The sequence below is a fragment of the Poeciliopsis prolifica genome, unplaced genomic scaffold (assembly GCF_027474105.1).
Source record: "Poeciliopsis prolifica strain line A6 unplaced genomic scaffold, Auburn_PproV2 SCAFFOLD001, whole genome shotgun sequence".
In the NCBI taxonomy this organism is placed as follows: Eukaryota; Metazoa; Chordata; class Actinopteri; order Cyprinodontiformes; family Poeciliidae; genus Poeciliopsis; species Poeciliopsis prolifica.
This window is the reverse complement of record NW_026562376.1, coordinates 18,182,373-18,199,966: the sequence shown is the minus strand read 5'-3', so window position 1 is coordinate 18,199,966 and position 17,594 is coordinate 18,182,373. Positions and strand designations below refer to the sequence as shown.

General features: G+C 38.6%; 1 protein-coding gene across 1 annotated transcript in view; it reads left to right on the top strand.

Annotated features, from left to right (window-relative positions):
- kcnq1.2 (potassium voltage-gated channel, KQT-like subfamily, member 1.2) overlaps positions 1 to 16,369 on the top strand; it is a 190,658-nt gene extending 174,289 nt beyond the window's left edge. Inside the window, exon 20 of the mRNA XM_055039879.1 lies at positions 13,133 to 16,369. Within this exon, the coding sequence (XP_054895854.1) occupies positions 13,133 to 13,279 (147 nt within the window). The 3' untranslated portion in view covers positions 13,280 to 16,369. The remainder of the gene's footprint in view (positions 1 to 13,132) is intronic.
- The last annotated feature ends 1,225 nt before the right edge of the window (positions 16,370 to 17,594 follow it).

Sequence of the window (17,594 nt, the reverse complement as noted above, 5' to 3'; positions counted from 1 at the left end):
AAACACTTTCAAGAAAACTCAAAACCCCACATACTGCCAAGGTTTTTACATATAAGTCTGTGCTGTTGGACACAAAGGAAACCCAGCTTGTAATGAGACGCTATCTCGTTTCATAATCACAGTTCAGGCCTAGAATCGAACACAGAAGTGAAAAAAACAGAGTCAACTGACTCGCAAATCAGCAAAAATAAACTTAAGTTTTGATGTTTGGATGTTTGCACCGCTTTTCATTTCTGACCCAAGTTTATTTCTTTTTCATCTGAGCTTCTTGAAGTTTCCTGCTGTTCTGGGTGAAAACCTCCATGTTTGAGGTTGAAAATTAAAACGTGAAGCTTGCATCAGTCAAACAGATTACTGCGCAATATTTTTGTGATTTTGTGAAATACTCCGCTCTCAACATTTTTTTAAAATTGTTATTATCCAACCCGCTGCATCAGAACTGTCCCAACTCTGCTGTAAATTTGGATGATTTATCATTTATATCAAGTATAGTGAGAAAGTGTTTTCAATTCTGTATATGATTTTTTTTTGTTGTTGTCACATTTAAATGTTTCATTACATAACCTGGGTGAAGATAACCATAACCTCCCCTTTGGTCAATTACAAATGAACCATGTTTAAACACATTTACAGACCTGCAGCAACACATTATGCCCCAATCGAAAGGATTTCAAAAGCAGATGATAAATAAAATAACTGACACCAAACTGTTTGGAAAAGGGTTTGGGACTCCAGTAAACCAGTTTTCGACAGAGCTAAACACTGCAGGCCTGTCTTGCTTTGGTTAAGTTCACGGTAGAGGTCAAAGGGTTAAGACCGCTGCTATTCAAAAACCCCAGAAAGGACATTTTCCGCTCCAAGAAAACACCTTGGTGATCCCAAAGACAGTCGGAAGAATTTTTTGTGGCGTCCTGAGCCGCATTTCACAATTTTATTCACAGTGCAACAGAACAAAATCACTTCAGAAAATAGCAGTTCTACGTTGTCACATTCTTGTTGAAGTGATGTAAACAGCTCAGTTATTTTTTTATTTTATTTTTTTTACTTTATGATCGCCTGACGAAACTTTGACGATCCAGAAACAGTCAATAGTTGCTCCCAAATACAATGAATCTCTGAGCTAATGAGAAAGTATGTCAATAGGAGTCTCTTCAAGCACTCGACATGGTGAGGTGAGTGAATCTTCATCCGTTTCCCCCGATATAAAAGCATAAATACAGTTATTGTTGGGTTCCTATTGGAACATTTAATTAGCATAGGAGTGAACTACATGTGATATGTTAAATTTTATAGCTTTGACAGCCATTTGTGCAAAATATTCATAAAAGTCTAGAATTCACAACTTGCATCCTCCAGTGTCACATCGACAATCATAACTTCCTGAAATGTTAAAGTAGATATACACATGTGAATGGGGAATTATCTATTTCGACAAAGTCAGCAAGCGTTTTATATAGAGTAGTGATTGGGTGAACTAGATAAGCAAACGGTTCCTCTTTTCTCTGCTGTTTACTTTAAAATAGTTTTTATGCTTTTTACTGACAGCATGTGAGTTTTCAGTCGGTGTGTTTTCAACAGGATTTTTTTGTGCATGTGACAAAAACACAAAACTAATGCTACACAGCGAATTTGTTTCAGACTTCTGGAAAAGTTATCTCAACAGGGTATTGGCTTTTCCTTGTAAAAACCCAAACCGAGACAAGGCCACACCTCTCGCTAAAAGCACAATCTGTTCAGACAGGTGACTTCTGTGGAATTTACAGAAAACATTTAGTGGACAAAAATGATAGGCATACACTCCTAAGAAGTTATTAAAAATGTTTTCACGTCGTTCCAGGAAGTGATAACATCTGAGATACGAACAGAAGTGCTGGCTGAGCACCATTTTTGTAATGGTTGGGCCTGAGAGCGGTGACCTGCGGTGCAGGACGAACAAAAGACTCGCCTTGAATTCCAATGTTGACCATAAAACATCGGAATATGCTGTGACATATTTGTGTCACAGCACAAATATGGAGCGCTGTGACATGCAAACACGCACACACTTTTATGAGGCTTTTGTTTTATTGCCTGATGTTAATAAATATTATATCCTCTCCAGTCATAAAAAGCATTTTTTTACCATTTTATCATCTTTATACTCGTCCTCTTCTTATGCAGGTCTGTTGCAGTAATGATAGTGCTGACCTATGCGTAATGCTATCCTGCTGTTGGCCCACCAGAAAGGCCAGTGTGTACACCCTATACTGTTCCTGCTTGCCAAAGCCAGCATGTTTGCGTGCATGTGTGTGTGTGGATGGATGGGTGTGTGTTGATGTGTGTGTGTGTGTGTGTGTGTGTTTGAGTCACAAAGGGCAGCTAGGTCGTCTAAGTCCAGCATCATATGACATGAAACTATTCCCTACTTAGAGGAAAATGTGTTTGCAGCCTTTTGTTCTCAATTCTGATACGTCAGTGTTTGTACCCGTAGTTTGTTTTTAAAAAATAATAAAATACACAACCTTTCTAACAGTTTAACTAACAGATGATCATAACTCGCGCAATGGAGATTAAAACTACTGATGACAAAGATACTGGAAGAACTCCTCGCAAGTGGCGCATTATCTAACAGGTTACAATACAAGACAATAAAAAGTTGTGGTTGGTTCTGTTAAGCAACAGAACAGAACCAGCTTCCTTCCATTCAGTTAAATGTGTTAGTAAGTGACTCATGCAATGTAGAAGGATACTTAAATTTTAAGGGTAAGGATTACACTACATGTGTTTTCATTGACCATTTGATGGAGCAATTTGACATTTCGAAAATAAATTTTGATTTTCGGCCATAGTGAAAGTGGTTTATTTCTCAAAGCTGCAACAGAAGCATTTTTTCGCATGACACGAGTCACACGATCAACAAGTGGATGTTGCCACTGGCGCAAACTACGAAAAAGACAGTGACAGAAAGTGGTAGGCCGATCATGGCGCACCATGCTTTCTTTAACAACTTGTGGCGCGAACAAACTTATTCACATGTGGGTAGGTTCATACCTTCACTCTCTCTGTTCTCCATCGAGTAACCAAGCAATCCACCAACTTGCATTCACTGGCCGCTTTCATAGGCATCACTTCTGTTTCTTGTTCTCAATTTTCTCAACAGTGTATTCAGCTGAAACTGTTCGTCATTCATAACCATCATTTAGTTTCTCAGAGAAAAGATCCAGTGAGTGCCAAAGGTGTGGACGAAAATGTCTTGTTGATGTCAGAAGAGAGATAAGAGACGAGAGTGTGCAGACTGATTAGAGATGATAGAGCAAATAACTACTTATTACAGCCCAGAGTGGAGGAAGATACCGTCTCATAAGCCTTCAACACGGGTTGGCACTCTGGTTAGCTAAGAACAGGAAGCCGAGGCTGGAATTCACACGTTGCTCACCAAAATTAAACGACAGATTGGGAAAATGTTCCCTTGAGGAACGAGTCTGGATTCCTGCACCAACATTCACAATATTAAGATGATAGGCTCAGAATTTTTTTAGGCAACACGAAACTGATTTCTTGGTTGTAACGATGTGTTCACTGCACTCCGATTGCCTCCGCAGTCGTCAAATCTCAATCCACCAGAGCTCCCTGGGTATGCGGGGAGACTGATGGTTGTGCAGCTGACAAATCTGCAGCAACTGCAGCTTTACTTCCATTACAAATATGTGCAAAACTTTGTCTATTATCCACTGATGTCGAAATATCACTATTTTGCAATTGCGGTGTTTCCACTAAATAAGAAATGCAATTAAAGTCAGACGTGAATCAGTTTGTTCATGCAGTAAACCATTAGATAACATGCTGCGCCGTCATCTTTGTACCGTTCCCCTTGTCTTCCTTGTCTTTTCTGGCAGTAGTAATGTTCGGTTGTTCATTTCAATGTATTTTATTTGTTTTATTTTATTTTGATTCAGTTTTATTCTTTTTTTTTTGTTTTATTTTGATTTACTTTATTCCGGTTGTATATTTAGATATAGCCAAAGAACCACAACGTTGAAAAACGTGAATGTTTTTAAAAAGTTGTTGTGTTTCCTTTCACTATTTCACTATTTTCGGAATTCCGAAAATAGTGCAAATTTTCGGAATTCTAATTTGCGCTATTTTATTGTTAATGGAAACACAGCTTGTGTGATTTTGTAATGTCAGATAATATCACAAAACTAGCTTGGCCACCGCCTTTCTACGCCATTCTCTTTGCCCTTCATTGCTCCTTCTGGGCTTTTTCCCCATTCACTTGGATTCCTCCTATTTTCTAACTGGCCAGCCAGCAAATAGAAGAAGTTGTGAACAATGACTTCTACTTTCTGCTCTGTTTTAGACCTGCAGTCTGCCTGTTGTTTAGTGACAGCAGCGGAGGAAGTGAACAAAGCCGTTCAGTCTGTGTTGGCCACGCTTCCAAATACTGAATTAACATCAGGATGTTTTTCTTTACATAAAAGGTCATTTCTGGTAAGCTTCATAGCGTCAAACTGGTCAAGTTAGTGATTGGGTAAAATTTCAAACTTGATCAGAGTCCTTTCCTCCAGGAAGCAAGGAGCCAGTTCTTACCATGAAACATACTGAAGGCAACATGGTGTCCAACCTGTACTAGCAAAGTGTAGCTAGCAAAGCATGTGTGTTAAAAGTACATAGAAATAAGATACTGGCTTCATGAAGCCTAGCATAAAACTAAATCTTTGGAATTTATTCCCAAACTATTTCAATAATAATAAAAAAAAGAATCAACATAATGTTTCAGTAAGATATATGGAGGAAGACGGTAAAAATACTAACAGGAAAACAGAAATATATGACTTGGTTTTAGAAGAAAGCTGTTTCCATAAGAAATCAACAGTATGTCGCTTAATTTGTTAGACTAAAAGAATAAAAGCTAACATTTGGCAGCGATAAAAGGGTTAAAGCCACAGGCCTTGTGAGGTTACTGCGGTGGGAAAACACATTGCAGATTTATTACAGCACGAGACAGCGCTGATCTGTACAATGGCTTCTGTCTTGTCTTATCTCTGTTTCTGTCCCCGGCTCCGGCTCCATTGTCTCGTGCCACCATGAGGATTTCAGTGACGGGAATCTTGTTTTTGTTGAAAAAAAGTTGAGTCCTGGATAGTTTGCAGCACACTGCCAAAGCTGGTGCGCTTGTCTTTTGGCTCTTCTGCCGTCCTTGTGTTTTTATCAACGCTTATCCCTTTTGTTTTTCTGGGGGGCCTTTTTCCACCACCCAGAATCCCTTCAAGGCTGCTGTCAGAAAGAGAGAAAAGAGAGAGAACAGGAAGAGGAGGAGACAAATGTCACATTATGAGTTAGTTTCTATTATTGCCTGTGTGGTACGTGAAGAAAAAAAGAAACGTTTTTGTATTCAGGCGAGACATCGCTGTGCACCGTGTCCAAGCCTTGTTTTCGCTTCTCGAATGAGCCACACCGCTATGCAACACCTAATTACAGCTGTCAGCTCCCACACGCGCCCTCATTGTGCTCCATCCAGGATCTATATCCCTCTTGCGTGTCATGTCTCCATTTGTCAAGGATCATGCGATGGTAGAGTTTGGCACGGCTGGAAGAATGCAGCGATTGCAGATTTTGAGCCTTTCTCCAAAGCTTTCAGAGCTTCCAACAGATGGCAGTGTGAGTTGCTGAATGTGGAGAGGTCAGCTTGGGAAATACAGAAACGCCTCAGCAAAGGTTTTTTTTTTGCTGAGGAGGAGGAGGAGCAGTGAGGAAAAAAATCTTTTTTTTGAAAGCTTTAAGTTTTACAGACCTTAAATATATTTCCTCCTTTACAGGTTTTTTTAAAAATCTACTTTTATGTAAAGAAAAAATGAGTAAATAAAACAAATCTGATGTTAAAGTCTGATTTTATCTACTAATTTAATAAAGCTGATGTGACCTTATGCAAAAAAAAAAAAAGGTATTTGCCCACTTTTGTTATCAACACGAATTATCTCTGAATTCAGTTTGGTTAGCCACAGCCAGGTCTGATTTTAGACAGAACCTCACTGACAACATGAAGGAGGCCAAAAGCTCTTTAAACCAACGCATCGAGCTCTGGCGAAAAGAAATTAAACGCCAAAACCATAACAAGAGTCCATAACCACAAACAGAGTAAACAAGGAACGATGGTGGACTTTCCCAGGATTTGTTTTTGTTTTGACCTGCCAGAATTACCCCAAGAGAGCATCAGCGCCTAATCCAGGAAGTCACGAAGCGACCCAGAACAACATGGAAAGTGTTGCAGGGTTCACTAGCCTCAGGTCAGGCGAACATTGTTTATATTTTTAAAAAAAGAACCTGTTCATTGGATGTTTCAATGCCTCTACTTGGAAAAAAATACAAAGTGTCTTTCAATTTTGCAAAATAGCCTAATAATACCCAAAGTTTAGGACATGGAGGTCAAAATGGGAATTGTGTGGAAGATGTGTGTCCCGAAATCTCCACTTCACTAAACATTTAAGGGAAACACCAAGAACATTTTTTAAAAATGGAATTAACTCCATACGTACGAGAAAAAAGTCAGAATTTTTTCTGATATTACTTCAACTTCACTTTTTTTTCAATACTATGGTTTTATTATCATATTATTTCAACTTCACTCTGGTTATTTTATTTTTTCATTCTATAGTCTTAGCTCTGTACTGACCTCCAGTCAAGTACGGCGGTGTGATAGTCTTGAGCTGCTTTGCTACTTCAAGATCTGGAGGACTTAACGTAATTAATGGAACCAAATAAAATAAAATAAATTAACTGATGTTGACGCCAACAATACCTAACCCTACCAACACATGGACCAAAGTTGATTTGGGTAACTTTTATTTCTACAAAACATACAAAATATATGCTATTTGTATGGCACGGTGGCCTGACATGTTTAAATGTCGGAAAAGCAAAAGCCAGTAATCTATATGGACACACTGAAAGTTGTTGAACTCAAAATAACAGCAGTGTGTGTTAGGGGGAAAAAAAGAAGAAAAACACACACACTCACAGTATTTAATTCCCCCAGTGTTTTGCAAGAGATTCCTATTTATTCTGGATGTAACGCCACGTCTCAAAAAAGGTGCCCTGCAGCAACAGCCTGGACATATCGCACCTTATCGTGAGTCAGGTTTATGTCAACATGCTCAGTGTAATCAGGCAGGCTGGTTCAGCTTTGGGCAAAACAATTTCAGCCGTTTACAGTGCAGAGCGTATGGGCATGCAGGTTTTTCAGTCGCAGACTGTCTGCAAACTTGGAAGTCCTCAACGGGGGACCCGGGTCTTTGTTTCTCAGGCTTTGTTTGTTGTTTGCTACGTGACAATAAGACAAGCTCGAAGTGTTTGTGTGCGTGTCTTACATGCGGCCCTGTTTATCTGCATGTTTGCCCCTGTGCTCGTACAGCGGCAGATAGCAGACGGAGCGTCCCCAGGGGAGAGCAGGAAGGGAGTTCAGGAAGGGAGTTCCTGTGTGAACAGGAGCTCTCTGTTGTCCCCACCGCTTGTCTCCGTGTCTCCACAAGTCCTCATGGAGACCGGAAAGCCCACGAATTCCTGATTAAAGATCAAACTATTAAAGGTGATTGGCGTTTTCTGGAAGTATCTGACTCTTATTTGGTAACCTGCACTGAGGCAGTTCACGTTTCTGATTGAAAAATTAAAATGTTCACCTCAAACGCTTTACGGTCGATTTTGGGCAATGAAACAAAATTCTGCATATGATTAAATGTTTTCAGTCTGGTGTGTAAATGTTTGGCTGAACCAATTTTCACTAGCAGTAAAGTTTTCACTGCAAAACCATAAAATTTTACCAAGTATTTATTTTTTTTTGGTCTGATTTCTTTTGCAGATATCTCAATATGCCTGGAATAAAACTACAAATAGCTTTTCAGATCGATACAGGAGCTTGTTTTAAATCAATTATTTATTAATATTGATAATGAAAGACCTACTCGAATACAATAACAGAAGTACATGAAGAAGGGAATTTAATTAAGGCATTGCCTAACGTAAAAACAGGTTGCACTAGATTTTATTTAGGGGTATCGTTTAAATAGAGGCTTAAGACAAATGCACATTTTCCACTGTATATTGCATTGAAGCCCATTTCCATGAAGGAAACGGTAAAAGCCAGCAAGGAGTCATAATTTAAACTTTCCAATTCATAATTATGAGATTCCAAGTCGTCATTTTCAGTTTCAAAGTCGTAATTTCAACTTTCAAACTCATAATTACGAGATATTGGGAGAAAATGTGGAAAACTATTTACTATTTTCCTTCCATTTCACATTTATGCCCTGCTTTCTGTTGCTCTGTCCCAGAGTAAACCGGAGATTTCAGTTTGTGGTGTGGGGAACAAAATGTGAAAACATCTGTGGGGATTCAAAAGAAATTTTACTTTTCACACCTTATTTTAAAGTTGTTTATTAAACTAAGTACTCCATACACGGAAACCAAAATGGGGCCATAATCAAGCATTTGAACAACCGAGCAGCCATATTTATTTATTGTCGACAAGAAGAGAGGTCTCCGATCAATTCTTTTCTCTCCTCCATTGATTGAAACTAAAGACTTTCAGCTTGTTGCCGTTAAAGGAGCGTCACCAAACGTTAAATCTGCATGCGTTTGTGGAGCTGAGCCGTCGAACGGGGAAGCCCCCTGCGGCTGAGCGGCCGTGTTTTTGACCGTCCCATGTGCTGCCTGTGGCCAGAGGACAGCTGGAGCGTCACCTGTCACCGGGTCGCACGTTAGCGCAGCATGTCGCCCTGCTCACTCAGACGCATCAGAGAAAAATTCATCGAGAAAAGGTGGGCAAAGCTTAGCGTCACTTCTGAAAGTTTGTCGTCCAACCTGTGATTTCAGGTCATTGATTTACTGGGAACATCGATTCCACATGAAGGAAGATGTCTGGTTCAATTGATTAATCAGATTTAATTTAACCACTTTAGACTTTCTTATTCAGTAATCATAATACTTTAGAAAAGAAACTGAATTATGTATTTGCATCTTTTAAATAAGACAGTAAAAGTGATATTGCCCATAATGCCACTAAAATTATGCCATTCGAAGAGTTTTGGCTGAAACATTTTTACATACAACGATGTTTGTAACTTAAATGCATGTATCTTCAATCCTAATGATTTTTTTGTTGTTGTTTTTAGATCGAATAGACTGTATTACTAGGATCAAGTTTCCCAAACTCATCCATCGTTCTTCAGTCGGTGCCTTACTAACGGTCTGAGCCGCGTAGGAATATTGAATATGAATATGAATCCCAAAACATCTGAATTCTTCGAATTAAAGTGTATAGAAACTCTGATGTTTACTTTGCAGTGAATTATGAGTAAATATCTGAATAGAAACCAGCGGGAAAAAAAATAAAGGTCAGATGTAAATCTCACCACTTGATCGGTAAAATCGTGTGATCGCAACACCATTGTGTAATTTAGTGTTTTTCTGTTTTGTGTGGGGTTTTTTCTCTTCCCTGCTCCATTTCAGGCTCCAGCGACTGACTGACTGATAACTCGGCAGAGTTGTGCCCAAGATGTTTATGATTTCTTATTTATCTATAATCTTCATCTGGGCTCTGGCGCGTGCTTTGTCTGCGTTGCTCAACTATTTAGGTCACAGTTCATTCTCAGACGGGGGTGGAAGAAAGAAATCTGTACGAGCTGAAAATTCAAACCTCTGGATAAAAGAGTTAGAAAAGAGGGCGCCCTTTGCTCACGTTGTGCTGACTGTGGTGGCGATTAGCAGAGCCGTTTTTCTCCTGTTTTGTGCCACAGAGACGGCAAGTTTATCACTATATGTTCTGTAGGAAGGTAACTCTAAAGGCTTTACACCATAAAAGCATCATAAAGTACATCTAATATGTGGAGCAGTGAGTTTCAGGGCCACACTTAGCAAAAATTAATAATGACCCAATGAAATTACAAGAAAACAGTTATAGCATTGTGAGAATAAAGTCAGAATAAATCATAGAATTACATGACTAAAGAATAAAGTTATTGTATTTCTATTACTTTATCCATAATAATATGAGAATTAAATGGTCATATTCCTAATTTATTCTTGTCATTTTTACTTTATTCCCTTATGACTATGACTATGCTCGTAATAGTCTGAATTTATTTTCATAACACATCTTTATTCTTGTAATACTATGACTTTCATCTTGTATTTTCATTACTTTATTCACATAATATCATGACTTTAATCTTGCACAAGTTCATTCTTGTAGTATTTTGACTTTAGTAATTTTCTAAATTTTTTTTCATTTTCTCAGTTATTTTTCAAATTTTCTTCATTTGAAGTATTTTTTTTTTCACTTCCTGTGTTGTTTGCTACAAATCAAAAGCAACTCTAAACCAGTGGGGGTTTAAGCTTAATTTAAAGCAACTCAGTGTTTCAGCAGTTTTGCAGTTTTGTTAAGGATTTCAGCCTGGAGGCTGAATGCTGCTTTTCCGTGTTTGGTTCTGGTTCTGGGGACACAGAACAGACCAGAATTAGAACCAGAACACCTGAGTGGTCCACAACAACAGGTAATCAATGTATTTTGGTGCTGATCCATATCAAAGATGCCTTTGATATCGAAAAGCAAAAAGTTCTCAGTTATGATCTCACTTAAACTTTGACCCCTTCTCTTCCGTTTTGCGACCGTCCCCAACATTAGTAATTTATACCGTCCTCCTCTTTTCGTCTCCTACCTCAACGGGGAGAATAGCTGCTAAATGTCCCCTCTGCCATAAAAACGTCCGAGCCATCAGGCGAAGGAACAAACGCAGCCTAACGCCTGTGAAATCGATGCTAACTGTCTGAGTGAGCGCTGCCAGAAAGCGCCTGGTCTGGCCAGAGCCGCTATCAGCGTTTAGTAAAAAGACAGGAGTCTGAATCTGTCCGTTCAGCTCGGCGCGTTAGATGTTGCTCTCCTTTGATGTGCTTTAATGTTGAGGCTTTGATTCACAAAGAGCGGTTCTTATCACTTTCCACAGGTTTTGGAAGCCATTTCAGTCGTCACAGGTTATTGGTTGGAACCTGTAAGTAGTTGTTGGAGGATAAGTCGAAGAGTACAAAGCAATTCTCCAGCTCTGAAGTGCTTTGTAGTTAGAAACGTGCGCAGATTAGACGTTGTGGACATCTTCGTTTATGGCGTAAGATTGGTGTGTTCACCTATTTCTAATCATGTCTGATCTTAGACACAAACTTAAAGGTTTTTGGTTGAGCTCTTATCGTAAATTTAGAGATTAATGCTCTGTGGTTCAAAGTCGGTTTGACTAATTCAAATTTTCCATCACGTTCAAAGTTCCTCTTATTTTTGAGCAAGTTTGGAAAGGCCATCATTGGCACCTGGCACTTTTTATGGGTAACATCTACACAATGTTTGCTTTTTATTTAGAAAGGAAGGGAGATTTTCCGGAGAACCAATATGTACAAGCTGTTTTTATCCTCTTACGAAACAGAGGGGGGAAAATATTGTATAGACTCTTAATCAGACCACTTCACACTGTTTTCATTATTTACATACTGACCACAGACTCCAATTTATATGGTACTCTGAATTATATAAATTGGTATTCAATGATTTTTATGAATATGAATCTATAAAGTCATGCAATGTGTCACTTTTCCTCCACCTCAAGGTAATTCTTGAAGTCTGTATCACTGAATCCCAATGAATGTGTGACGCTGAATTTGACAAAATGCAAAACAAAGGAAGAAGTAGGAATACTTTTCCATACTTTGCACAGAATGCAAATTACAGATCACAGACGGCTCTGTGAAGGCGGACGAAATCCAGACCCTGAAGCGCTTTGAACGGCCCGAGGCCTTATCGTTGTGGATTACTTAATTTGCGGTTCACAGCAGAACGAAAGGCGAAATAAAGTCACTTCTGCTTCCTAGCTGTGAGTTGCAGTAATCACTATAATCTAAAGCTATAGTGAGGTGGGAATTAAAGTGCAGGTGCCAGAAGGTTCCAGTCTGACTTTGTATTCGGCATTCTGCCTGCGTCTGAGTCCGTTTGACTCGGGTGTCACTTTACACACCCAAAATTGTTCTCTTCTATAGAGTAAATGTCACATTTTTAGACATTTTAGTGTTTTTGTTTGGAATTTGCTCAACAACTCTTCGTTCAGTGAAACCCCTAAAAAAGATTTCTGCGTCTGAAGGTTCTTCTTTTCTTCGACTTGCACTAATTTGACTCTTTCATACTTTTAGGTTTTGTTTGACATGCCGACTCAGATATTGATAGCTTCAATTTTTTTTATATACTTAAAACTATTTTTTTAAAAAAAGAGAAAAAAAAACACCCTCCAGGATTTTTCATGGAAGTTGTAGTTTCAAAATTACAATCTTCCATATTTATTCTCCAAAACATTTGATCGAGGGAAAATCGACTGATTTAAATCTCTGACGTTTTGGTTGGTGCACCTTTTTCTTTTATTGCACACAATTTCACATCAACTTGACTTTTTATGGGGAAACTCTAAAACAATGAAAGATTTTTTTAAAAAAAACATGAAGTCACTTTCCTAAAAAAAAAAAAAAAAAATATATATATATATATATATATATATATATATATATATATATATATATATATATATATATATATATATATATATATATATAATAATTGCCTAAGACATATTCTGCCAAACAATGACTTTGGCAAAAAGTGACTCAGGCCTTTTTATTAGGAAGGTGACAGTATAAGAGAAACTGTAGAGGTCACCATATTTAAAATTCGTAAACTCTGAACTCTGAGACCTTGTTTACTTGAGCTGGTTGGTGCAGCCTTTTATCTGCACTCATCCCCGTGGTTAGACTCTCAGAGATGTGTGTGTGCAGGGCGACACACCTGTGTTTACAGTTTATCAAGCATGTAAACAGCGGCTGGCGCGTGTGTGTCTGTCTGTCAGCCCACTCATACATCATATACCTTAGCAGCTTTTTGTAATGAGTGGCTTTACCAGGTAAGACGCCGACTGCGAGACGTGTCATTACGTCTCTCGCTACCCTGTCATTGCGACGGCAGCCGCTCTGCAGCGGCACAAAGTCGCCGGCTCACTTTGGTTTCGCGTGTTGATCTCGCGTTGAACTATCCAGTTCACATTTCTTTTTTTTTTTTTTTTTTTATCTCTCTCAGATTCAACAGATGGACCGGAAAATGGACTCCGTCCTGCGGATTCTGACGGAGCAGTTCCCACCCAAGCCGGATCTGACGTCCAAGCCGTCCTTCCGCCGGGTGACCATCCAGAAGCGTATGGGCGCCAGCATCGACGAGGCGCCCTGAGGGATGACCGCGCCAGTGTGCAGGGCGATTAAAACACTGGGACTTCACTTCAACAGCTTAACCCCCCCTCATATAAAATATTCTCACAAAGCATCAGGGGTCTCAGTCTTCCACAACGTTCTCTTTTCTTGTTTTTCTTCTCCATCGGCCTCTGCCGGCTGAGAAGTCAGTCCAACCGACCTCATTCTCTGGACTAGCGACGGCTCCTGTGACGTCACTGCAGCACCCGATCGCTCAGCCACCAACATGATCTATGAATCTATTTCTTTCTTTCATGGTGGAGCGTACCACTCCGTGATGTTCATTTATGTGTGGCCTGTCATTGAGCAGCATTCCTCCCTTCCAAATATTATCCCAGAGCTAACTAAGCGCTTAATGAAGTCGTAATGCAATCGAAGCGCTCTGGTTTCTCGATGGCACTTGAAGGAAAACACAACCGAGCCGAGCCGTTCCTCAGATCCGCCTGATTATCTTGGCTCAACCGGCACCAACCCAACAGCGCCGCAGACACACATCCATCCGGCCGGACTGGACTCGGATTGAATCGAGCGTTTGTTTGTGGAAACTGGATAATGCAGGGAGTGGAAAAGAAAGATTACCTGTTGGTTTTGCCCCAACTGGACTGCAGTTGCAGTGGCGATGACTTGCTGCCACAGCAGTCGAATTCAACGCACCCTGTGCTTTTAAATGGATAAATAGGATTTTTTTTAAAAAAAGTATTCTGAATAATAATTCCCTTACTTGTTGGTGGAGGTAAAATGGTTTTGTTGGATTTATAGAAATCCTAGAGATGGTGGGAAGCTAACAGCTTGCAGGCGGATCCCCCTATCCAGCTGATTTCAGCAACTTGAAACTGAAGGTGTTTCTACTAACGCTGCTATTTTAGAGGATGTTGTTTCACATGAGGCTGTGGTTAATTGTGTTGCTGCTTTTCCTGCCAAACACACCTGAATACATCCAGATAGATCGCCGGAGCTTCAGACTGTCGGCTAATCAGGAGATGAATCGCCGCGTTGCAACTGTTGACGCCTTTGCAAAAATAATTGCATTCAATATTCTAATTATTGATTACTATTAATCGATAATTTAATTATTTTAAAGATTTAGACAACCCAGGTTTAAGCTAGTGAGCAGGGTTAATACAGTTAGCATCGTCAACTAGCATAACTTTAGCGGAGCGTCACAGGTTTTACACTAACAGTCTACAAACGTGACTATCTTATACTAACGTGTGAAGGATTAATAATCCCAGTTATGCTGTCGTATCCTATGATTATGGCTGCTAGTCTCAGCTAGCATCTAGGTAGCTGTTAGCGTTCCAGCACTTTACAAACTCACTGCCATGTGAGTAAATGAATTACTACCGATCACTTTATAGAAGCTGACTTCAAAAAATATTTAGTGTCCATTTACAAAAAAAAAAGAATAATAATGATAATAATAGAAGATTCAAGCACTCCACACCAATAGTTAAACTGCAAAACAAATGTTTTTAGTTTGTTTTTGTTTTTCTTGCTGTGATTGAATGTCTTGTCCAAATCTTACGTTTTTGGCGAGATTTTTATAAAGTGATTTTGAAGTGAAGATTTTTAAGAACTCTTCTTTTTTTTTTCTTATGTATGTTTACTTTACAAACCTTTGGGCAAACGACGACATCACTGCCTAATTTTGCACATGCCCCACTATTGCTTTGGGTATCAGTGGTGCGTTACGTTTCCGGCAGTTTCTGAGTTTCAAGTCAGAAAAACAAACTGACCAACTGAGTTTGGACAAATGTTAAAGATCAGATCTGATAAGGGTACGACACATTTAAAGGTAAACTTGTTTGCGTCAAATTCTGAGATAAATTGAAAGCAGCACAAGCAAGTACTAAAAATGACCTCAAGTATGGTCACGCTTCTTGAGGGCATTGTTTTTGTTGTTAGCGTTTGGCTAGTTAGCTTTTGGGCAAGTTAGATGTTGCTTCAGCCCAAGTTCTGGGTGTGAAATAAAGGCACTTTCATGCTCATATTGACAAGAAACTATTTTTAGGGAGAAGAAGAATAATGCAGAAAATGCAGGATGTTTATTTTTGGACTTTGAGAGATAGAGAAATACACTCCTGATCCTGAACTTTTTCACACTGGGAAAGAAATGATAAGTACTCGCATCTCGGTGTGCAGGACCCTCACCAGCTTGTGAGCAGAGCATCAAAATGCAAAAGGAAGGAAAAGGAACAATAGACTAAATAAATGTTAAGTATAAAAAATTTCATGTTAACTCAAACAGGCCATTAGTTGATCAAAAGCTTCAAACAATTAACTTTAAAAGGGAAAAATCAGTGCTTAAAATCTGGCTTGTATGGCCTCTTCTGTCCGGCAGTGACGTGTGATAATCATATGTGACGTCTCATTGGACATGGGACAAAGCACAAAGTCACACTGCCATTTTAAACTTATTAAAACATCTTGTGGGACAAAAAGGTGAGAGGTTACACTCCCTCAAACCTCCCTAAGGATCCCACAGGCTGAACACAAAAACACTGACAGGCCCAAAGTCAAGGCACTTAGTGGAGCTGATTTCAGACTAAAAACCTTAAGACAACTTTAAAAACATCTTTAAGGACTACATAGCAGGTAAGTAAGTAGGGTTTATTTCTGAAGCTTTTCATAGACATAAAATCACAGATTGGTGTACGATAAAAATCAACTCATCCATATCAATACATGAAACAACAGCAGGAGTCATCAGACAGAGGACTCTACCACAAGAACGTCGTCCTGATGTTGGTTTGTTCTCCATGTTCTCTTAAATCACAGCATTTAGGAGAACATGGCAGACGTCAGCTCCCGGCTTCAAAGCTCTACTAATGCAACCGGGTTCAGATCCAGCAAGGGCATTTATCGTATCGTTTATCAATTTATCGTGATTATTTCCTTAACGTGATAAGGATCTACATGTATCGTTGTCACTATAAATTCCAGCTAACGATGTGTAAAGGCCTCCAAAGCTGTCCGTATTGTTTGGTTTTTACTGTTTTTCTCCACCTTTGGTACTTTTTGTTCTATAAATGTATCAATAAACATCAATGAATTAAAAAATTTAATAATAGACTCTTATAGTCAATTTTATCGATGTCATACCACAAAACATTGCGATAAAATTTTAAGCCCAGCAGCATCAAAATTTAATTCTTGTAACTTTTGTTGTGAGCTGGAGTGTGTCTGAATAAATATTATTTTTCTTTGTTTATTTAAATATCTGGACTCACATAATTGAGTCGAATGCTGCTTTTTTATTGAGATTTTTAAAAAGTTCTTGTTTTGTATTTCATCATACTGGCTTTTGGTGGAAAACAGAGAGTCGCTCAGCTATGTTGCCATTGTAATGGAAGGCCTCTCGTAATTATAGCGTGCATTTTCCTAAAGAGACGAACGCACGTAAATGCGGGGTGAACAAGGGCAGCAGAAGAAGAGGATTTTCTCTGCACTAGTATGTATTTTTATATTTGCGGTGGTTGAAATGACCTGTTATTTATCTCGTATCACATAAAGCAGTTGGATTTGAGCAGAGCTCTCGTTGCTTCTCCTGTACAGTTTTCTAAGAGTTGTAAATAGAAGCATTGCCTTATTGCACTGTGTTTATAAGGACGTGAAAAGATCAACCCAGGATGCGTCTACTTGTTGGAAGCACAAGAAACGCTCTCAGACTCCTGAAGTCAAAATGTGTAAAAATCATTTGAAATGCTATTTAAGACGTTCCCTCTTTATTATAGCTTTGCTGTAAATAATAAAAAAAACCTTTTCAGTATAAAATGTTGCTCTCAGCTCGTCTGTTACTCTTGGAAAAAGTATTCCTACCTTGGTGAACTTTTTTACAATTTGGCAAATGCCACCAAAACTGAACAAATTAATGTTTGATTGTGAATTTGCTAGAAAATTATGTTGCAGTGTGTTTGCAATGAAATCTCAAATGGTTACAAAACTATATCCCAAACTCTGAGAACCAAATGGAGCACTGCTTAGTCCATCATTCAAAAAAAAAAAAAAAAAATTCATACTATTTTTAATTTCAATTAAAAAAAATTTCTTGTTTTGTTTTCTAAAAAAAAATATATATATATATATATATATATATATATATATATATATATATATATATATTTACACGACTGGAAATATTTTCAAAAAGTGTTTTTTTTTTTAATCATCCCTTCTGTGAGGATATTTGTTTAAATTACAAGATCATAGTGATAACATTGGCAGAATAAAGATGCAATTTCTCCAGAAAAATATCTTAAAATAAAAAAAAATAAGTTGCTTTAACATGAGTAAAA